The sequence below is a fragment of the Nelumbo nucifera genome, chromosome 1 (genome assembly GCF_055504915.1).
Source record: "Nelumbo nucifera cultivar China Antique chromosome 1, China Antique-T2T, whole genome shotgun sequence".
NCBI lineage: Eukaryota > Viridiplantae > Streptophyta > Magnoliopsida > Proteales > Nelumbonaceae > Nelumbo > Nelumbo nucifera.
Window position 1 is genome coordinate 214,405,961 of NC_142649.1, and position 23,523 is coordinate 214,429,483.

A 23,523-nucleotide genomic window follows, 5' to 3' on the forward strand; every position below is an offset into this window, starting at 1 on the left:
CCTAATGACTACAGTGATCGCTGGGGGCGGAGAGTCGAGCTCAGGCTAGAGCGGGGTCAGAGACTCCGATTTAAGGTTCAGGGGGCGGGAATATGGGAGAAGCTCAAATGATATCGTTTCGGGGCTAACGGGCAGAGATAACGTCCATCCCATTAGCCCCGCATGTGGAAATGCCCCATCATGTGCGACTAGATAGGTGTCAATTACACACGTTGTGTGGGGCAATTGTAGGGCAAGGCATGGTGGGACGGAGATGCGAACTCGAGAAAGGAGAAAGGTAGGAAGTGCAATGATGTAATCAGCAATCCCTATTTCATGTGAGAGAATGCAAATTATACACCAGTTTTTTTATATAAAATTTTCACTATCAATGAGTGCAAATTTTGCATCAGGTAAGGGTGAAAAATAGGGATGACAATTTTCCCCATTTTCTCGATCCTTGTGGGGATCCGTCCCGGATGGGGTGGGGATGGGGATGATTTTCCCCCAGATGGGGACAGGGATGAGAGAAATTTGGGGACGGGGAGAGTAATTCCAGCCCCATAGGATCCCCACTAATATATATGTATACATGTATGCATACATTATATATGTATATATGTATGCATGCGTTATATATGTATATATATACACATACATCTATATATTAATATTTTTAAAAATATGGTTGACTATATTCGAATATTTTTCAATAAAATTGTAAATTTTAATTATTTTATTTTTATTTTTTTTTAAATACAATAAAAACAAAAGCAAAATGATTAACATTATAAAAAATCACGGGGAATGGGGATCCCCGTGGGGATGGGGACGGGATGGGGAGAGGCTCCCGATCCCCGCCCCGCCCCGTTGCCATTCCTAGTGAAAAACATAGTTACAAAAAAAAAAAATACAAAAATTGGATCATTGTCTAAAATTTGTATTTGATTTAGATGTTCATTGCAACCAAACAACTCTAAGGATTTTTCATGGGGTTTCTAGAACCAGAATAATCACATCTATTTTGAAGGATTGGGCAGATATTTCGGAAGGGATCGAGAAGGAAAAATTAAGGTGGACCAGACTTGAAAGACAATGATATCAAAACTGGTTAATTTGGCAACTGCTCGATGAACCATCTCTTCATGGGCCACGACTTTGAAGAGCAAGAGACTTCTAGTCCCCATTAATTAAGATTGTTATTGGCAAGATCCAAAGGTGTGTTCTTACGTGGATTGACTTGTACAAGCAGGGAGTTATTTCGGATGTCAGCTTGTAATTTGATTGTTTTAATTGCTGGTTGTACCTCTGTGAGGTGAGGGTTCCTCTCTTTCCATCCTGTTTGCCTATTGATTTTAATGAAATATATTTCCATCTAAACTGCAAGAAACAAAATTCAAGACTTCTATTCAGTCAAATTCACATATAGTAACTTCTCACCATGGGTTACAGCAAAAGTGTGATCAGTGGCCAAGCCAAGAATTTTCTTTCTTTTTCTTTGGGGGAAGTTAAATAAGAAAATGAGATAGGGAATAGATGAGGTATAATTTGGAGAGAAATGTTGCTTGGGTCTATTATAGTTACAAAATTTTTAACTTAATTTGAGATCTAGTTAGAGGAACCTTAGAGAGTGATACTCAACATTAAAATAAGTTTGGGGTTGGGGGGGCTAAAGACCCCACCAATATACTTGGCTTCACCCCTGAGTGTGATTGACGATGGCAAGGGCATGAAGATAATCTTACGATTGCTCCATATATACTGTCATTTGTTTGAGCAAGAAGGCCTTTGGTCTAAGGGCTTTGTTACCACAAAATTCTAGAGGGGTTAAGAGGCAATTTGAGGATTCTACATGGGCAACTGCATTTTAAAATATAGCATAGATATGTTAGATTCACATTTCTACCTGATACAAATTTTGAACTTTTTATCTCTTTCGAACTCATTGTTAGTGTGCAAATTTTGCATTCCAAAAACTGATGCTGCAAAATTAAGACAAACCTTCCTCCAACCTCAATTCTTTCTCATATAAAATGAGGACCACATTCCTCCTACCTTATTCCTTAGTCACATAACCTTTCTCTTACGGCCATTCTTTTCCATTTAACTTCCTTTATTTTCTCACAAACAAATAAGATAAAGCCAAATACGGAACAAAATTAAAACTAGTATTTACACTAAACGAACACCCTTTTGCACTCTCAAGCATTTACACTAGTGCAAATGAAAGTCGTACTGCAGCCTAATGTATTAGTTCCAAAATTGAGATGATCAAACTATTCATAGCCTTTTTTATTTTTTAATTTTCAAGACAGAGATTAGAGAGCTCACATGGTTTACTCAATAGGGCTAGTTGCTTCCGCTATTGATTTGTGCATTTTTTTCAATTAGAAAAAGTGAAGAAACTATTTTACTTCAAATAGCAAATGAAGAAACCTTTTAAAACCTTAGGGATTGCTTATGTTAAAAGTAAGTGTTTATTGAATAAGTGCTTATTCGGATAAACACTTGTTTGCATTTGGCACCCAACATTTTCAAGTGCTTATTTTATATTGGGTGTTTGGTGGTATTTTTCTCCAATAAAGCACTTAAATAAGCAATTGTGGCTCTTTTGCTCTTCATTTTTTATCAAAATTTCAAAATTCCAATCCAAAGTGAATGAATAAAAGTACTTTGATAGAACTGTTTTTATAAAAGTACTTTTACAAAAGTGCTTTCATGTAAATGTATTTTTACAAAAATGCTTTCGTAAAAGTCTTTTTATAAAAGTGCTTTCATAAAAGTACTTTACTTTCATAAAATTACTTTTATAAAAGTGCCTTTGTAAAAAGGGTTATAATTAGTATTCGAAAAATTAACTAGGGACAATTATGGGAAAAAAATTGAATAAGTACTCATTGTATGAACACTTAAAAAAAGCTAGAAATTTGGGCTTAAAAAATAAGCACTTACTTATTTTTAAAATAAACTTTATTGGTGTGGTCCCCACCCAAATAAATACTTAATTTTTAAGCACTCCCAAACATGGCCTAAGTTTCAATCAATTTGCTAAGCGCCAGATTAGAGGTAAGGGAGAGAGAGAGAAAGAGATCACTACATATTGAGCTGAGCTAGCTAGAGAATTGATTGAAACTCTCTCTAATGATGGCCATGAACCAATAATAGGAGGCAAAAGAGAGAGAGAAAAAAAAAGAAAAAGAAGAAAAACGGTAAAAGGGAGGGGCAGAAATAAGAAAGAATCCTAGAACTTAAGGGATCAATGAAATACATATTTGAAAATTGAACTCTCCAAAAATTAAAACCAACATATACATGATATTTTCAGGGTGCTAGTATATTGTAACAGCATCCTAAGCAGCTAAAATAGTCCCAGCTCCCACTCTTTACTGCAGATATTGCTATTTGTTTGGAATCTAGCCTTTGCCAAGTGGTTATCCGATAGATATAGAGATCTATCCCCTCTTCAACAAATCAAGATATTTCCTATAGTTCCCCTTATTTAGACTTTTGCTACAACAGCAAGTGACAACAAAGATTTTCCTTTTTCCAAATTTCTATTTCTATGTGGGTTCCATTTAATATCATAATACCAATCAAATATTTAACGGCTGTGTCTCTATGTCCCCCTCTTTCTTTCATTGATGACGTCCAATCCTGTTACTCTACAACAAATTCAGAAGCAAGAGGTTAAAATTTTAAGTTTATCAATGTTTCTAAACCAACCGCAACCTGGATACTGGTTCGGTAGGCCAACCAGGCATTTCAATTATCAAATAAGGGACCCATCGGTTAAACCATAGTTTTAAAATGTTGGGTTCACAAGATACCAGTCACCAGTCTTAGTCTGTAATAAAAGACAATCTAGGTAAATGGAGATTTGAGACTCAAACTCCTTCACACCTACCCCCAACTCCCAATATACACACAAAAGAAGCAATGATAGGGGGAAAAGTCAAAAGTAAACAATAACATTTAGTTATTGACCAAGCCTGAGTACTCTGATACTTAACTCCTCGTTGATAGTGTACAACTTATTTGCAACCACCATGTATCGCCTCTACGAGACTGATGCCATAAAGAGGAAAATAAAACACGTAACAGTGATGGGGAATGCATTAACAGAAATAGTGATTGATACACAAAACTCTATTGCTTGTCTTCTCATATAGATAATAACCTACTTACATCATACAACACAACACAGACAAAAACGTTGAGAGGAATACAAACGAAATTCATGATCCTCCTCAGGAATGTACTAGGACCTCATTTTCATGATTGATGGTCAAAATATACCTACACAACCCTCAAATGTACAGAAACCAATGAGCTGGATACACCCTGCAAACGAGATTTTTCACATTAGACAGAAATCACTCAACAACTGTCTAGCTTAACACTCAAGTTAGACAGAAATCACTTCCTTGATAAAATTGAATCATCACATTCAGGCTTTTTGAAAGAAAAATAGTGAAATCGGAGAACATCACATATAGTAGTGACAACAGGAAGCAACAAAGAACAAGATCAAAGAATAAAAACAATCTACATGAAGCCCTCAACTTCGAGGGACGGACATGCCATGACACGAGAAGCAATGGAGCTACCCAACATTGAAGTCAATATGAATGTTGCAAATATGAAACCATGGGGTTTGTCTTCGTCATTTGGGCTCAAAGCAGGAGTCCACAGGAACATAAAGGTACAAATATGCAACGTGGAGCAAAAGATAGGCTAAACAACACAATTTGTCCACCATTTGATGAATTCCACTTGAAATATCATAACTACAAATACAAATATGTGTAGTGCAAAATAATACAAAATACAAGGTTTTGCACTATTCATATTTGTTAGACAATGTATGTCCTTAGCTCCAATCAGATTGATTTATAGATACATTTATTGTAAATGAATAAAAGTACATTATTGTTTCATGATGTCATTGGTATGTTTTTATGAATTTACCTCTTAAATTAGACACTTATGAGACTCGTGTTAGTTTAGAATGTTCTTAGTCGTTGAATAGACTTTGGGAGTTTATCTTGTCAAGGCTAACACTAATATGCTGCCAAAGAAGTTGGGGCAACTTGTCTCAACTGATAGGGTTAGACCCAAAGCACATGTAGTGTGTGTTTGATTAAAACACTGAACCCAGACTATTTTCTAGTTATGCCCTAGACCTTGAAGATTAATGGGCAAAATTGGAAAGTTACACATAACCCTTAGACTTTATTATAATACTGCATTGGGCGTTGGATCGGACTTTCTTTGATATGTCAATCGGTGAGATCCTTTAGGGGTCAAAACCTGTGTATGTTGGGGTAGTCTAAGAATTCACTTGAGTGGGTGATCATAGTGATAGGATTTGCCCCTTTGTTGGACAAAGTGAACGATCGAAACTGCACTCTCTCTGATGAAAACCAAAACTACCGGTAGTAGATTTCAACCGTGTTTAAGATTTGTTTTGCAAAATATATTTATATGTATATACATTATGTTTTAAAAAAATGTTTGCAAAATGTTTTAATTCCCAAGACCCATCTAAGCAAAGAGTGTGACACTGCACCTTGTTGTCAGGGGAGAGGTCATTCCTTATCGGGTAGTGTTTAATCATTATGGGCTGAGAGGTTAAGTGTAAGAGACCATTAAGGGCTTATTACCTAATGAGCTATATCTTACTTAAATCCATTATCCTTGGGGCTTCATATGATGATTGGTCCCAATGATCATTTAACTATAAATGTTGGGCCCATTTTGAGCCCATAGTGATGAGCTCAGGGGTTCACTGCATTTTGTAGTGAATTCGACCAAGCCTTTTCACAAAGGCTGGCCTGAATCCACATGGGCTTATGTGAGGTCCTTGTTGGGGTCTCATGCCATAAAAATTAAACCTAAACATGCCAGCAACACTCTTGGGTTGTGAGCCACTTAGTTAATGGGCCTAAAGCCCATGATTAATATGATTAATCAAGATGTCACATGATTGCTTAAGCTGTCATGTGGCATTGATGAATATGGGTATGGAGCACCCATTCTCTTAAGAGGATAAGGACCTATCTTTGATAGAGTCTAGATCCAAATAAAGATTTGGATGAAACCTCCTAATTTGATTAGGAGTGGTGCTGATTAAAGGTTAAGAGAAGAAGAGATCGAACTACTCTAGATAACTCTGCTTTCAGATCTCTCTCTTCTCCCCTTGCCGCTCAAGAAACTCTAGTTCGATCTATGAATTTGGAACTAATCTTGATCATTTCTCTATCTGATTTTTGCAAAAAAAAAAAAAAAAAAAACAGAGAAAAACCGTGCTCATCTCCTTAGTTCGATCCTAAGTGTTGGATTACAGTTTTGTTGAAAACTGCATTATTGAACTAGCTTCACTCCAAGTTGCACCATGTTCAGTGGAATTTGGTTTTGGGATTTGATTTGGGCATAAACTACCACCTTGGGAGCTACATTTTTGGAATCGATACTAGGTATACATTTCCCTCTTGTTTGGTTTCAAACCTGACCCGGTTTCAATGCAAGATTGATCCTAAAAATATGCAATTCTTCTAAAACTGAGAATATGATTCCTGGAAAGTTAAAAAAAAAAATTTAAAATTCCGCCAACCATTTAGCATGATTCAGCCATTCATATGATGTATTCCCACCTTTTTCAATATTTGTATTTGCATTCCTTCCCAAATTGAGCCTAAATGAAATTTTATTCCCTTGTGCCATGCATATAAAAATACATGTAGTGAATAGACACTCTTTAAATATATCCAATTGTGAACGTATAGGCTTGAATTTCACCAAATAACAATGATGCTCAAAGAAATAAAGGTTCAAATTGTATAAGGGGTTCACTAGAAGCAATAATTGTAGCAGCACCCTTAAACTGGGTAAGTAGGTCCTTGTTGTCTAAAGGATCTCCATAATTTTCACTCCATAAAATAGAGTAATGGCCATCCAATCAAACCAAAACCTAGTGTGTCAGTTAAGACATTTCCTAACAATTAGGCCATTGCCTAGTAAGATAGCCCTGGAGAATGTCAAGGATAACCATTGCAGATCAAAGCCCCTCTGTACAGTACAAGAAAGGCAAAATGATAAGATGCCACAATGAGGAAGACAATTTTCAGGAAACATTGTACACATGAGGTAGACATTAAGGTGGATTTTTCGACAAGAAATTTTGAGCTACAAATGCTAGGATGTTACTTCCTTAACTTCACACAGAATCTTCCCCTATCTTAACAACTAAAGAATTTGAACAAATAAATTACCATCATATCTTCTGAACAAATAATGTTCTGCAACAAGCCATGACTCAAAAGCTGAAAACAAGAGAGAAGTGGCAATTCCTCCCAATACACGTCCCAACATTAGGACCTTGTATTGAGGAGAATACTTGGTGATGCTAAGTTATGCGGTAAGTCACTTCTCTCTTGTTTGAGGAGAATGCTTGGTAATGCAACTAAGGATGTAAGTTATGTAGTAAGTCATACAAGCCCTCTTCCGACCCTTGTATTTGGTGTATAAAATCATTAAGAACAAGAAATACACACAACAGAGAGAGAGAGAAAGATCCTACAATCGTCCCAAATTTTACACCAATTGAATGCACACCGTATTTATATTCATAAACCAAAAAAAAAGGATAAAAATTGTCCCACCCAAATGGAAACTTGAAAGATAAGTTTTAGGAAAGTGGCGAAGGACACTCGCCACTCGGTGGGTGTTGAGTAATTTATTCTTCGTCGCCCATATAAGGAAGAGAATCCAGATCATTAGGTTAGGTAGGCCGTTTCAGCTGATTATTGATGTAATGTAACTTCACTTCTATATTAAGACTAGAACAGAGTAACAACTAAGTAGATTATTGATGATGATAACATCATCACTCTCATCGGCAGAGATCCCACAGCCAGAGGTGATCAGATTCCAATTTGAAACTCAGGCACACATAAGGTGAGCCCGATTCCGCGGGGAAAAAGAAAAGACAGAGTAGCGAAAAGAAAAAGAAAAAATGACAAAAAAGAGAACCAATATCAGTATATCACTACTCGCTCCAGTACTTGTCATCCTTGTCCTTGCCATTTTCGTCCTCATCATCTGAGCCCTTCATCTTAAACCTCCTAACATCTTCCACGGCGGCAGTCCTAAACAATCCTATGTCTACGGCACCAGAAATCATGTGGTACCCACGCTTCCTAAGCTCATCGGGGCCATCGTGTGCCATCGCAAAACCCGCCAAATACGCCCTCCCAGTCCCACCTTTGTTTCTCAAGTTTAACACACTCTTCTCCGCCACTCGCATCAACTCCCTCACTTTCTTGTTTCCAGGGTCCCACAGATACCCCAAGCTCGCGCTCAGATCCATCGGGCCCATCTGTATGCAGTCCACCCCATCGACGGCCGCGATCTCTTCTATCTTCTTCACCCCTTCTTCCGTTTCCACCTGGCACATGATCAACAACTCCTCCCCGTAGTTGTCCAGGTACCCTAAGTCCATGCCGTAACTCGATGCTCTTACGACCGTATGTGCCGATCCCCGCACTCCCGCCGGCGGGAATCGACAATAGGACACCGCCTTCTTAGCCGATTTCGGGCCGTCGATCATCGGGAACAAGACCCCCTGTGGCCCCAGATCCAAGGCCTTCTTCGCCCACATTGGGCACGACTCTGGCAGACGCAGTATCGCATGAGTGCCAGCCGCCGTCAGAGCATGGAGGCAAGGGAGAGCGTCGGAGATGCTACCGTGGCCATGCTCCATATCGACGACGACGAAGTCGTAGCCAGCAAGCCCGGCAATCTCGGCGATCGTAGGAGAGAAACTAAGGAGGAACATACCATATAGGGTTTCCCCTTCCGCAAGACGGGCTTTTAGGGTTTTGGGACGAATGAGGTCGACTGTGGGAGAGAGATCGGAGGTGGTGGTTGCTGGTGTAGTTGGTGGTGATTTTGTTGGTTTAGGGTTTAGAGTTTTGAGGGTGAGGGGCGATTTGGTGAAACGGGAATTTCTTGTCGAGGAGAGGTGTGAAAGTGTTGACGAAGAGAACAATCTGAAGGGGGAGATTGTGGTTTTGGTGAGATTGAATGACAAGGAAGGAGAAGAGGGTTTCTCGAGTTTGAAGAGTAGAGAATTGTTGCAGGCGGAGTAGGCGGCCATGATTGATGTTGCAATTCCGTTTGTTGATGTTCCTCTTTCTCTTTGGCTTGGGGGTACTATGACTGAGTAGTGACCGCCGACTAGTGAATAGTGAATAGTGACTAGTGAGTTGAAAGCCTAGAACAGTAGAACTAGAAGGGGAAGGGTCAAGGACTCAAGGCTAAACTCATGGGGGTATCACACTTAATGCCGCTTCGTGTCACGTGCGTAATACATGTGACACATGGCGCACATGCTTGGGAGTTGGGGTCCGTTCAGTTCAACTCCAGTCCAGTCTCCCACTCGCTCACCTGGACGGACTTGACTAAAAAAATGTAGATGAGGAAGAAGAAAACATCATCCCAACTGGATATTAAATTTTCGAGACCTTCCACGTCTTATTTGCTTGCTTTTCACGGCGGCGTAGGATTGCACTCCCGCGATGGGGTGGATCCTTTTAAATCTCCGCCACATATTCAGATTCTGAGAATAGCAAAAATCTTACCCTGGCCCACCACCTCATTAACAGAAGAAGAGGCGGCAGCAGCAGGTAGCAAGCTAGCAGCTGGAGCCTGGAGCCCTGGAGGAAGAAGGCTGAGAACAAATATAGTGGATAAACGTCGACGATCGATCCAGCTGAGTAAAAACTAGCAGCTTGGAGTGAAGTGGGGAAAGAAAAGAAAAGATAGAAGCTAGTCCAGAGTTATTACGCTAGCTCCTCTTCTCTCTGTCTGGAACCCTGAATAATGGTTCCTGTAATTTCGTCTATCTCCCAATCACCATCTTCTTGTTGTCTCCCTTCTTCCTTACATTGCAATTTCCACGCTTCACCACTCGTCTCCTCATCAAAACTTAATACTAGATCTATTTGCATGAGAGTAAGAGATACTGATTCTTCCAGCTCGGTCTCTACTCGTACAATTCGGAGTGCCGCGACAAAACCTCCAAAATCCCCTGGTATTTTCTCTTGTACCCTTAAAATCTCATATTCTTTTTTTTTCTTGTTTCTCTTATCTAATTTCATTTGGTTTAATCCGAATTCTTGTGCTGTTTTCATTAGAGAAAATTACAGTGCAAGTGCAACGATTGGGTTTGAGTACTTAGCTAATCTCTTTTTCTCTTTGTTTCATTTTTTATTCTTTTTTGTGCGGATGGGGTGTGAGTAGCCGAAGAAGACTGGAAGATCAAGCGTGAATATCTGCTTCAGAAAAGGGTACTTTTATGCCTCTTCCATTTCCTGTGAATGTTTGATGGTTGCTCTTTTAGGTGTTCTTGAAGCAGAGTACTGGAATTACAAGTTTGGAAATAAATTTATGAATTGAAAATTATAAGCATAGTACAGAGTATCTGGAACTAAAAATTAAAATACATAAATTAAAAACTTTGAGTTAAAAAGAACCTGACAAAATAATCAAACTGCCATCAAAGTTATATTACAAGAAATTTAGTCAGAATTAAGAAGAATACTTTGAAAACTAATTGAAGGAATCGTTTTGTTAATACCAATTTAAATAAATCCTAAATAAACATTAGTGTTCAAGTATTAAGTAATTTTGTTGTCCTTCCAACACAGTGATACCTAGCCAGCTCATTCTTCTTGTATAGAAATTGAACTCTTCCTATTTGAGTGTAGCCTGTACTTGAAGCAGAATACATTCTCTGCAGGTAAGGAGTGTAGATGTAAAAGAAGCCTTGCGCCTTCAGAAAGAGAACAAGTTTGTCATCCTTGATGTGCGCCCTGAGGCAGAATTTAAAGAGGTCAGCATCTCACTTCAAATTGGTTTATTCAATAAACAGTTATGGGTTTTGAGCAACTCCTGTTTTGTTGCATCTATCAACTGGATTCATCTCTTCAAATTGATTTGTTCAATAATTAGTTATGGATATTGAGCAATAGCTATTTATGTTGTTTTCCGTTGAGCCTACAAGCTATCTCATGCTATTTATTATTCTATGCAGGCTCATCCTCCAGGTGCCATAAATGCACAAATTTATAGACTTATAAAGGAGTGGACAGCGTGGGATATTGCTAGGCGTGCTGCATTTGCATTCTTTGGCATCTTTGCTGGCACGGAAGAAAACCCTGAATTTCTAAAACGTATGAGGTTATGTGGTATTTTTGTTGTGCTTTTGTGTCATCTAGGATTTGTAATACTTTTAGCTTTTAACTAACCAAACATTGATGTCTGCTAACAGTCGTGGAGGAAAAATTAGATAAAGACTCAAAAATAATTGTGGCTTGCTCATCTGGAGGAACAATGAAACCATCACAAAATCTTCCTGAAGGTCAACAGTCAAGGTAATTTCCTTCCACTTCTTTGACATTAGCAGGCTTCACTCTCATCTTTTATTTCCTTAATGTTAAAAATAAGTTTTGAAGATTGTTATTAATAAAGTATATATCAAAGGGCAGTTTGGATAAGCTTAAAAAGAAACTCCTTCCATTCAATAAGCATACATTGTACCAGAAAATGTTGTATACTTTCAGAGGGTATGCATACATGCATAGCTAGAAATTCCAAAGCAGAAGCTTATCCAAACATACCCTTGGTTAGTTCTCTTAGTTTCTTCTGAGTTCTAGGGTGTCTTTCTTTCAACTACCCTAGCCTACTTCTAAGATCAATTCTGTTTTTTAATAAATTTTTCAAAAGTTAAAAAAAACAGACATAACAAAAGGTTGTTAAATATGTACATAGAAAAGTGATTTTTCCTCATTTTTGTCATATATGCAATATTTACTTGATACAATAAAGTTTACCAGTGGTATATTATAAGTGTAAGATGATATAATCCAATCTGACTCGAAGTCAACTTATTCACATGCAATAGCTCTTTAACCTATGTATGATGGAAAATGTACTCAATGAAGTTTCTAAGTTGGTCTTAAATAGCCTAAATAAATCATATTCTAGTAAGGGTATCTAAAACAAGAATCCCTTGAATTGATCCAAATCACATGGATCATGTAAATCATTAAATTCAGACAATAATGGTAAATTTTTTACAGAATGATTTAGGCATTAGATTTGAATGTAAACCCCTTGGATTCATGATTTGAATCATGTCATACATCATAAGATTTTGACAATTACACTTTCAAACAATGCTAGCAAAATATGCCTCCACCTAGTAAGCAAAAATTGTTGCTTCCCAGACTCAAACTGGGGACCTTTAGTGTGTAAGACTAATGGACAAATATATTAAATTTCAATCATCTGCCCATCTTCCCAACTTTCATTTGATTGAGTAAACCTAAAGTAATGCATATTTTTAAGCTTTTTGTATATACCATAACCATAAGTAATTATTGTTTTAACACAGAACATACAGATATTATACAAGTCCCAGTATCTTATCGTAGCATGTCTTGAGCGTTGCTTATGCAAACCACACCAAGTGCTTGGAATCTCTTTTCTTTGTTCATGATCCAATTCGAAGATATGATTGGTTAACATTGTTTTGTCCAGGTCCTTGATAGCTGCTTATTTGCTTGTCCTCAATGGATATACCAATGTTTTCCATCTAGAAGGTGGGCTTTACTCTTGGTTTAAAGAAGGATTACCGGCAGAGTCAGAGGCCTGAAGGTGCCTTGAAGAAACTACCCTTCTTCCCCTGCTAGAGCATCTCCTCAAACGTCAATCTGTATTTGGAAGCTATGAATATGTTACGCTTATTGCAAGTTGTAGTCATGCTTCAATGAGTGTTTTTAATTCAATTCCATTCCAATATTAGTCAAGAGAAAGAAGTGTGGTTGTACTAATTGTAAGAGCATTTAGACTTAGTTTGGGAGTGTTTATTTCTTTTATGTTTAAGTAAGGCTGCAACTTGGGCCGGGTTGGCCCGAAAAAGTTGGGTTGGGTTGGGTTGGGTTGGGTTGGGTTGGGTTGATGTTCGCGTTAGGGTTAGGGTTAAAATTCATTAACCCGATTTTACTTCAGGTTGGGTTAGGGTAGACTCCCTAGCCAACCCGACCCAACCTGAACCCGACTCTATAGTACATGTCATATATAAATATATATTATATGTAATATATAGCATACATTGATTTGTTTAGATGCATGGTATTTTTATATCCCCCACCACATAGTATCATGCGTTTTTTTTTGAGATAATCACTTCACTTTATTCTTCATCTTCTCTATGTTGTTCACGTCAACAAACAAATACTAATGAAACATATGATTAATATATATAGTAAAAGTTGAGTTAAGATTTAAAATTGAGAAATTTTATAAGGTTTTAAGGGATGGGAAAAAGGTTGGGTTGGACCCAATCCGAAATTGACTTTGGGTTGGGTTGGGTTGGGTTAGGGTTGAAGGAATTTAGTTAGGGTTAGGGTGGATTGGTCAGGTTGAAGGTCGGGTTGGATTAGGGTTAGGGTTGGTCTCAAACCGGTCCGACTTGAAATTGGGAAATAAGTGTTAGATTAGGGTTAGGGTTGGCCTCAACCAATAAGCACTTATTTGCATTTGGGAAATAAGTGTTTATTTCAATAGGCACTTATTTGCATTTGGTACCCAGTTTTTTCAAGTACTTATTTCGTATTGCGTGTTTTGATAGTTTTTTTTTCTCGGATTAGTATTTGTAAGTTGTAATTCTTTTCTTTTATTTTCTTTCAAATTTTTAAAATATACCTAGGTCTTCAAGGACTTCTGAGACGAGTAAAATGAGGGGGGGAATATCTCTACACCCTTACTATGAACTGAGCCATCAAATGACGTTGAATGGGCATAACCGCATAAGTAAATTGATGAGAAGCAACCGGACCTGAATCCTAGTTCGATCTCCACCATTGGTAGCAAATTGATGAAAAGAATCAACCGGAGCTGAAATCCAGTTCGATCTCCACCACTGGTAGCAGACTGATGAGAAGAATCAACTGGAGCTGAAAACCTAGTTCGATCTCCACTGTTGGTACCAAATCGATCTGAAACCCAGATATCCACCACTGTAACGAAAACACAAATCGATCTGGAACTATTTTCGCCGTTGGTAGCAGATCTCCACCGTTGGAACGATTTGGCCAAGGAGAACCAAAGCTACGCCGCTGGTTGCAGGAGAAGAAACAGTCGATGGCCTAAATCATACGTTTTTACATTTGAAGGGTATTATTGAAATTATAAAAATTAAATGAGAACAGTGTTGGTAGAAAAAAATGGAACAAGTGTTTATTGTTTAAGCAAAATAAAAGCTAGAAATTTGGGCTTAAAAAATAAGTCCTTATTTTAAATTAAACACTTATTTTGATCTTATTTTTCAAACATCAATAAGTGCTTAATAGTGTAGTTTTGGCCTAAATAAGTACTTATTTTTAAACTCCCAAACTTAAAACTTTGAGATTTTTTAAGTATTTATTTGATCTACACTACCTCTATTTGAAATAAATATTTTTTCACAAACTGTCAATAAGCACTTATTTATCAAATGACCACTCCCAAACATGAGTTTAATATTTAAAAAAAAGTACTTAAAGTTATTAGATGAGGTCCATGAGTATAGAATAGATACTAGCAGGGATCGGTGTGATGCACGAAAAACTCAATATCTATTTGAACCAAAATTAATAAATAATTTGAAGTAATTTATGTTTTCTTGCTACGTGATTTGTTTTCATTTATTGATTGAAAATGGAAATAAAATTAATAATAAGTTTATGAAAATATAATAATTTATCTTTTATTTTCCAGTAAAAATAATCAACAAACTAGTAATTTTTCTGAAAATATAATAGTTATAAATAGTTTTCTAAAAATTTAATAATATATATCTGAAAATTCAATAACTATCAAAAAAGTTAAAAAATAAATTATGTTTTATTTTTCAACATAAATTAATCAATAAATTTCTTAAAATGTAATAATGTTCAATATTTTCTAAATAATCAATAACTAACGGAAGGGGCCTTGCGTTGTAGGGCTTGCTCATAAACTATCAGGCTCGAGCTTGATTCGAATTAGAGACTTGAGCTCGAGCTCGAGTCAAAAGCTCGGAAGTTCAAGCTCGGCTACCTTTGATTGCAGGTCTCTCAAGCAGCCGAGGTGCCGAGCCAAGGTTCCGAGCTGAGGTCTCCCTCAATTGTCGAGGTGCCAAATCGAGGTCTCCCTCAGCTGCTGAAGTGTCAAGCTGAGGTTTCCCTAGTAGGCGAGGTGTCGAGCTAAGGTCTCCCTTAGTTGACAAGGTGCTGAGCTGAGGTCTCCCTCAATTGTCGAGGCACTGAGCCGAGATCTCCCTCAATGACTAAGGTGTCAAGCTGAGGTCTCCCTCAGTGGTCGAGGTGTTGTCTAGCTCGAGCTCTATTCGAATTAGAGACTTGAGTTTGAGCTCAAAAGCTCAAGCTTGGTTCGATTTGAAGTCGATTACCTTTGATTGCAGGTCCCCTAGCAGTCGAGATGCTGAGCTGAGGTATCCCTCAGTTGAAGAGAGTGGCATTCTTGATTTATAAGGAGAGAGAGAGAGAGAGAGAGAGAGATGGCACGAGGGAGAGATGGCATTCTTGTAATTTGTAAGAAAAAGAGAGTGGCATTCTTGTAATTTAAAATAAAAAAAGCAAGAGAGAGAGAGTTGGTAGGAGAGAATGACATTCTTATGATTTGAAAGAAAAAAAAAAGAAAGAATTGATAGAAAGCGCTTTTGTAATTTAAAAGAAAAAATAAAAAAGAGAATTGGTAGAAAGTGGAAAAAGCAAAAAATAATGTTAGATTCCATTTCCCTCGTCCTTATACACATTTCAGCTTAATCTATTTATATAGATATATAAATTGTAATAACAAAATAAATATTTCAATAATAATATATAGAAAGTGGGTCGATCCGGGTCGGAATATCTACAGTCTGACTTGGAGTCGTCACTCGACGTAGTGATCAGAATAGAGAAACAGGGGATTGATTATTCGTTGGGATTTTTCCTGCAAGAAAATACTGGTAGATGGACGGAAAGACGTCGGCGAGCAATCTTTTTGTAAAACCCGACGCCAACAGCCAATGTTTTTGTAAAAATCCGACCCAACACCTAAACATCTCATACAAATGGCAATCTCTGTTTCTAGCAAACATTTCTACAACAAAAAAAAAAAAAAATGTCACCTTCGGCACTCGGCAGTTACCAACAACAATGAAAAATCTAGAACTTGGGCCCGAAAAACATACATAGGGCTAGGATGCAATGGGAAGAACTCCAGATCTGAATTGATGTCGAATGGCAATCTCCATTTCCGCCCCTAAATTGTTTTAGTTAGAAAAAAATTACCCATTTCCAGCCCTACTAACAAATAACAATTGTGTGTCACCGGTTATGAATGCAAAGGAGCTATATTGTTCGAAGTACAGTTAGGGTATTAATTCCTTTTATCTGAAAACTTGAAAGTTGGTGATCCAATTGGTATTTCAGTGAATAAGAATGTTGTCATTGTGCAAATTATCAGCTCTTCTATAGAGATGAAGCATATGAAGATTCCACTTGTAAGGTTGTTACTATTTTAAGAGTCCACTAAGTCAAGGAAGAGGGAGGGGAGAGATTTTAGGTATTGATTGGGGAGTGGGATAATATGATACTTTTTCTAATAGTTTAGAGGAGATATTTTAGGAGAGAGAAATTTTATTAATATTTTGGGTAAAGGACTTAAACCTCCCCTTAAATTTCTCTTAAAGACTGAAACCTCCCCTCTTTTTTCAAAATAGACTAAAAGATATCCCTTGTTTGCTAATGTCATCGGACTAAGGCCTCCCTTCTGTCAGTAACCTGTCAAGATCCTTTAAAATGTGACATACATGTGCAGTGCCCTCCAATGAAGAGATTAGAGAGACAATTTTCAATATGGGCCCATTAAAGGCTACAGGCCCACCCAGATGGCTTACATGCACTCTCTTATCAATCAGCTTGGGATGTTGTTGGGCCTGAATTTTGCCTTTCCATTCAAAAGGCTTTTATTGAGAAGCAATTTCCACCTTCAATGAATAAATCCTTACTGGTTTTAATCCCTTAAAAAGAATCTCCATTAGACTTTGCACTGTTTTCTACAAAGTGGTAGCCAAGATACTTGCAAATAGGCTGAGGCCTTTGCTCCAAAATGTCATCTCACCTTTTCAGAATGCCTTCCTTCCTAAGCAAATATATTCATGACGCAGGAAGTTATCCATACAATGAAGAAGAGAAAAGGTGGGGTTGGATCCTTTATTGGGCTTCTCCGATGAATTTGGGGCTCTGATTAACATGTGTATCTCCACTCTAGCTATCTCTTTTTGATTAATGGGGAACCCACCAACCACCAACTACTTTCAGACCTCAAGAGGAATCCGTCAAGGATGTCCTCTATCCCCTTATTTATTTCTGTTGGTTACTGAAACACTCTCCAGAATGTTGAGTCAGCTTCAAGAGTCCCATCAAATTCATGGAATTCAAACTCATTATATTTTCCATGAAGGAAGTTGATAATATCATGAAGGTTCTTGATCAATACTGTCAGTGGTCCGGCAATTTGTGAATTATTCTAAATCAGCCATCTTCTACAGTCCTAACGTCCACCGTCGGTTTCGTAGGAGATTTAATCATATTTTGGGAGTGAAGGAAATGCAGAAATCTGACAAATATTTAGGCAATCCACTTTTTCCCGGTAGAGGTAGCAAAACCACACTTCATTTCATCATGGACAAGCTACAACACCGTCTCAGTGAATGACAGGCCCAATGTCTTTCCCATGCTGGGCGCCTCACTCTAATTAAATCCACTATGGCCAACAATCCAATCTACTATTTGTCTACAACTCTTCTACTCCATGACCCCTGGGTTCCCTTTATTCAAGGATTTCGACCTTCACATAATCTTGATGACCCAGATTCTTCTACAGTGAATTCGTTGTTTGCCAATGAAAGTCCAGATTGGAACCGCACCAAAGCTATAGAGCTTTTTGACCCTTTAAGCACTGATCACATTTTCAAGCTTCCTCTATTACAGTCTGAGACCACTAAACCATATTTCCTTGTATGGTTACTTTACATGGAATTGATTAAGCAAAGAGGATCAAGCTCATTTCCCGATGCACATTCTGCCACCTCGTATGATTACTTTTATGTGGAGATTCATGTCTAACTCTTTATCGATTGTTGCAGTTATGGCAAAACGAAGCATTAGGATTGATCCTGCTTGTACACTTTGTTCAGAAGCCGATAGTAAAAGAGGGGACCTCAGTGCGTATGGCATGCTGGTCCTGCTCCTGTGACTAGTCCATCAATGTGTGTATTGTTGCTGATATTGTTGACGGGGTGTTGCTAGAAGATGCTATCAAAGATGTAGTTAGAGTGTGTGAGAATATGGCTTTTGTGTAGCGTTCCCACAAACAACATCAATTGATGATACATGATCTGGTGCTCTTATTAGCAGGCAGCTCGGACATCGGACTGAGTAGGTCACTTGGTCGAGCTGCAAGAAAGTGATTATCAGAGTGTCTGAGTTGCTTTACCCGGGGGTAAGCACTCCGACGTTTAAATCAGCGGAGAGCTTTGAGAGAGCTAAAAGTGAGAGAATTACAGAACTAGTGAACTGTGAGAGCTAAATCGCATGTACCTCTTCTGTGAATGGGGATACCTTTATATAGGCTAGCTACCGTGAGGCTCATGAAGTGCATCTGAGATCTCCGACCCATCCAGTTTGAAGGCGGTTTCACTCCCATAGATGGGCTCTGTGTAAACGGGTAGTGTCTATTCAGTCACGTCCAAAGCGGGTGGGGTGATAACTGGCTCTTCCGACGTGGTATCGTAGAGGAGGTCGTTTGTTAGACAGTGTATGCCCATAGCTGCAATCAAATTAATGTATAGATACATTTTGTGTAAATGAATAATAGTGCATTATTGTTTCATGTTGATATTGGTATGTTTCTATGAAATTATCCCTTAAAGTGGATACTTATGAGACTCGTGTTAGTTTAGAATGTTCTCAACCATTGATAAACTTGGGGAATTTATCCTACCAAGGCTGACACTGATGTGCTACCAAAGAAGTTGGGGCAGCTTGTCTTAACTGCTAGGGTTAGACCCAAAGCACATGTAGTGTGTGTTTGGTTGAAACACTGAACCCAGACCATTTTCTAATAATGCCTTGGACCTTGGAGATTGATGGGCAAAACCTTGGTATGTTGGGGCAGTCTGAGAATTCATTTGAATTGGTGATTATAGTGATAGGATCGACCCATTTGTCGAACAAAGTGAATGATAGGGCTTACACTCTCTCTAATAGAAACCTAAATTATTGGTAGTGGATTTCATATATATATATATATATATATATATATATATATATATATATATATATATATATTAATGTTTTATGAAAGAGGTTTTAATTCCTAGGATCCATCCGAGCAAAGAGTGTGACACTGCACCTTGCAGTTAGTGGAGAGGTCATTCCCTATCGAGCAATGTTTGATCATTTTGGGCCAAGAGGTTAAGTATAAGAGATCATTAAGGGCTGATTACTTGATGATCTTTATCTTACTTAAATCCATTATCCTTGGGTCTTCATAGGATGTTTAAATTCAATGATCATTTAAATGTAAATGTTGGAACCATATTGAACACATAGAGATGTTTTTAGGGGATTCACTGCGTTTAGTAGTGAATTTAGCCAAGCCTTTTCACAAGGGTTGGGCTAAACCCATATGGACTTATGTGAGGTCATTGTGGGGTCCCACGCCATACAAATTAGGCCTAAATTGGTCATGCAATACCATTGAGTCGTAAACCATATAGCTAATGGGCCTAAGGCCCATAATTAATATGATTAATCAAGTTGTGACATGACAGGTTAAGTTATCATGTGATAGGGGGCGAATCAGGGTTTGGATCTTGGTATGGAGCACCTAATCATATAAGAAGATAAAGTTTATCTCTAATTGGAGTCCAGATCTGATTTAAATCTGGATTATCTCCTAATTAGATTAGGAGATAGCTCCATAAGAGATTATAAAAGAGGAGGGGGCGGACCAATTCAAGACGGCTTTATATTTTTGTAATTTTTTGTTCTCTCTACACCCTTTTGTCTCCCAGTTTTTTCCAGTTCGACCTTAGCTATCTAGGATTTATATAGATCAGTTTTTCCTTTGATTTTTGCAAGAAAAAATCAAGGGATATCAGGCTCAACTTCCTTAGGTCGATTCAAGCAATTAGGTTGCAGTTTTCTTGAAAATTGTGTTGCTAAATTAGCTTTACCTATACACTACGCCATATTCAGTGGAGGCTGGTATTAGGACTGATTTGGGCATGAATTTCCACCTTGGGATATGCGTCTGTGGTATCCATATCAAGTATAAATCTCCCTCTTTGATTGGTTTCAAATATGGTTCGGTTCAATGCAAAATCGATCCTAAAAAATGCAGTTTTTCAAAACATAGGGAATTCGATTCTTAGAAGGATTAGGAAATTTTTGAAATTTTACCTAGCCATATAGCTAGGTTCGGCCATCCATATGATGGATCCTAACCCTCCCAACAACCCAACACATCAGGCAGGCCACTAGCTGAACTCGGGTCAGATCAGCGGAAGCAGGTCGCCTCTTACACCGACCTGGTGTCTTGTCAGGCTTTTCGCAACTCAGTCTACTGAGGTCATCAGGGAAAGTGCGAGGTGTTTGAGGTGCTCAAGAGGTTTGCTTAAGTGATACTGAGATGTTATCTGATTGTTTTGAGGTGCCATGTGTCATTCACGTTACTAGAGGGCCAAATTGCCTATCATAAATACAAACAACAAAAGCAAGAAACATTTAAAGTAAAATTGTACAAATAAACGTTTAAAACAATAAATGACCCATCCATAAATGCCCAAAAAACTAAACGTGTACTTAGAGTGTTGTGATGTCATGTTAATGTAAAATGTTTTCCAAGACGGTTATAGTTATAATTTTTCAGTTTTGGTTTGAAATCCAAATCACATGAGGGTTATTTGGTATTGCGTTTTGTTTGCTGTTGCAAGTATGCAACGATTAATGTACAATTTTTTAAATTCGCTTGATGCCAAAGGCTAAAATCCTCAAAAAAAAAAAGAAAAAAAAAAAGAAGAAGACATCAAACTTTGGAACACATTATTACAACCTCTGATTGGAGCCAAAATGAACTGAATGGTTTTGTTTGTCGTAATGCTATTAATTTGATTACATTAAAAAAAGAGACAAATGACTCATCCATAAGTAGGACATTTTTTTTTGTAGTAGATTTAAATATCAAAATCCCTTAAGGCCCTGTTCACTTTTCAGCAAGTTATTTACCCGGGTAAATACAATTACCTGGGTAAGTTTTCCTTGGGAAACACTTATCCAAGTAAGTGTATTTATTCATGTTCTTTTATTTCCCAAGTAAAAAAGGAAATGACCATTTTAGTCATAAAAATCTATTATTAAAAGGGATATTTTTATCCCATTCAAGTGTTGGAAACTTTCCCCCTAGGTGGGAAAGTTATTTATCCACCTAGAAGATGGATATCATTTACCTGGGTAAGTGATGCCTAAGAAAATAAACTTTCCCTGATCCCCACATTAATCTGAAAAAAGAACATGGGATTCTTGGTCAATGCGAACCAAAATCCTATTGACCTACTTTCCCCCCTCTCAAAATCCAAAAAAAGAACGCCCGCTAAAGGGTATTCTTGATATTTCTCCTATTCTACTAAAATTAAAGGTACAATCATTCAATATGAGATGATTAAAGATTAAAATAAAATGGAGGAAGGTTTTAGAATTTGTTTGAAACCTGAGGAGAGATTTTAGGATTTTTTTTCCTTATTTAGATCTGATATCTGTCACAAAATGGTAAATACCACCTAAAATGTAGGCTGCTTTTTTTGAACACACTATTTAATGAATAAACTAAAAATAAATTTGGTATTGTATATAAAAAAAAAAAACTCGAAAGTAACTTCTATAAGACTTCAACAACAACATTCAAATCAAATTACCAGTAGATAATTAGAAATTGCCAAGAAAACAGTAAAAGAAACATGAGAGAGAGAGAGAGAAAGAGAAGAAGAAAAGAGAAGAGGAAGGCAATAGAGAGGCTCTATGGTGCACGTGGAATGGGCTTACCTTATATGACTCAAGCCCATTAAACTATTTTTCGGGTTGGGTTCACATTGTAAATCGTTAACGCAAGGCAGGGACAAAATTGTGGGGACCAAACGTAATTGAAACCTGTTGGGCTTCTGTTAAGACGGGGTGAGCCCAGCTCTTGTACCAAATTACTTGCATTGGCAGATTGGCTAAACTCGGGCATTGCTTGCTTGTTGTAAGTTGTAAGGCTCTTAGACAGTCTTCCCTCATTCCTCTCCATCCTAGCCCGCCCCGAGTTCACATCTCCGCCCCACACACAGCTCATTTTCGCCGTGTTTTAAGAATATCTCCTGGTGATAATACTAAAATGGATGATGTTATAATTGAGAGATGTTTCCAATACACGCGGGAATGGGCTGTTGGGGCGGAGATGTGTACTCCCTAACCCATGGCCAGCACCCAGCACCTTCCTTAATTATACGTACTCGTAGTCTGTCGTGTTGGTGCAGGATTGTAGAGTAGAATCGTCAGTTTGACAATTTAATCATAGTAGGTGGTGGTGACTTTTATACAATCAGCACAGAATGATCATCCATTTTTGCTTTATCTTAGAATTAGATAGATAAACTCTTGCTTAATGTCGTGCTAGCCTAGCCCAGTAGCCCTCGCTTTATGTAGAATATTCCTTGGCATTTTAGAACTTGGGTTGAGTTGAGTAAGGAAGGGATATAGGTGGACACAGATAAATATATGGATCATCTTTCATAAGTTTTGTCTTGTGCTCGGCTCTGTTGGCCTGGCCTGAACCTGTTACCTGATATATCATATATCCATTGTGTTATTGGTATTGGGATTTGGGCAATCGCAAGAAAATGCTACGATCAAAGTCGCATCTCGCATCAGATCCAAACTCTAGTCTAGTCTTCAAAAAGGCATTGGCTGTCAGTGTTATTTCCTGGATTGAAGCGCCAGCGAGCTTACAGCTACTCACAATCTAGACATTAGACAAATGCACCCACCGCCACCAGTAAAGCCAAAAAGTAGACATCTCAGAGAAACTGAGAATCAACCGACCGATCATCAGCAATGATGAGAGAAAAGAAATGCAACCGCGGGTTAACCACTCTACAGTAGGAAAGCGATGCAACTGCTATTTTGGTTTTTGGTTGTAAGCGCAGTACAAATCCTCCTTTTTTCTCTCTTTTGAAGCGAGGGAGGGAGTCGGTGTGTGTGCCCTGTTTGGGTGTGTGAAGTGCATAACTTCTCTCATCATCGTCATCATCATCATTGATTTGGCGTAATCCGACTGCTCCCTGCTAGATATAATCTGGCTGTCAGTAACGGTGAAAACTGGGTTCCTGAAAGAAATGAGTCAGAGATT

At 38.0% G+C, this 23,523-nt stretch overlaps 2 protein-coding genes and 1 pseudogene across 2 annotated transcripts; 1 reads left to right on the top strand and 2 right to left on the bottom strand.

Annotated features, from left to right (window-relative positions):
- Positions 1 to 3,955: 3,955 nt before the first annotated feature.
- LOC148804492 (uncharacterized) lies at positions 3,956 to 7,350 on the bottom strand (annotated as a pseudogene).
- Positions 7,351 to 7,811: 461 nt separating this feature from the next.
- Positions 7,812 to 9,288, bottom strand: LOC104604700 (Phosphoenolpyruvate carboxylase family protein). Its single transcript, XM_010269172.3, has one exon. It carries the CDS (start codon positions 9,134 to 9,136, stop codon positions 8,027 to 8,029), a length of 1,110 nt encoding a protein of 369 aa, XP_010267474.2. The 5' UTR covers positions 9,137 to 9,288; the 3' UTR covers positions 7,812 to 8,026.
- A 384-nt stretch (positions 9,289 to 9,672) lies between these two features.
- On the top strand, positions 9,673 to 12,920 carry LOC104604699 (Rhodanese/Cell cycle control phosphatase superfamily protein). The gene is made up of 6 exons (XM_010269171.3): positions 9,673 to 10,072; positions 10,282 to 10,328; positions 10,781 to 10,873; positions 11,075 to 11,213; positions 11,312 to 11,414; positions 12,583 to 12,920. The coding sequence occupies exons 1-6, from the start codon at positions 9,862 to 9,864 to the stop codon at positions 12,695 to 12,697; spliced, it is 708 nt and encodes a 235-aa protein (XP_010267473.1). The 5' UTR covers positions 9,673 to 9,861; the 3' UTR covers positions 12,698 to 12,920.
- The last annotated feature ends 10,603 nt before the right edge of the window (positions 12,921 to 23,523 follow it).

Coding starts and splice junctions, on each gene's coding strand:
- LOC104604700 (XM_010269172.3), bottom strand. CDS start 9,136: ATGGCCGCCTACTCCGCCTGCAACAATTCTCTACTCTTCAAACTCGAG.
- LOC104604699 (XM_010269171.3), top strand. CDS start 9,862: ATGGTTCCTGTAATTTCGTCTATCTCCCAATCACCATCTTCTTGTTGT. Junction 10,073..10,281: donor AAAACCTCCAAAATCCCCTG/GTATTTTCTCTT, acceptor GGGTGTGAGTAG/CCGAAGAAGACTGGAAGATC. Junction 11,415..12,582: donor CCTGAAGGTCAACAGTCAAG/GTAATTTCCTTC, acceptor TGTTTTGTCCAG/GTCCTTGATAGCTGCTTATT.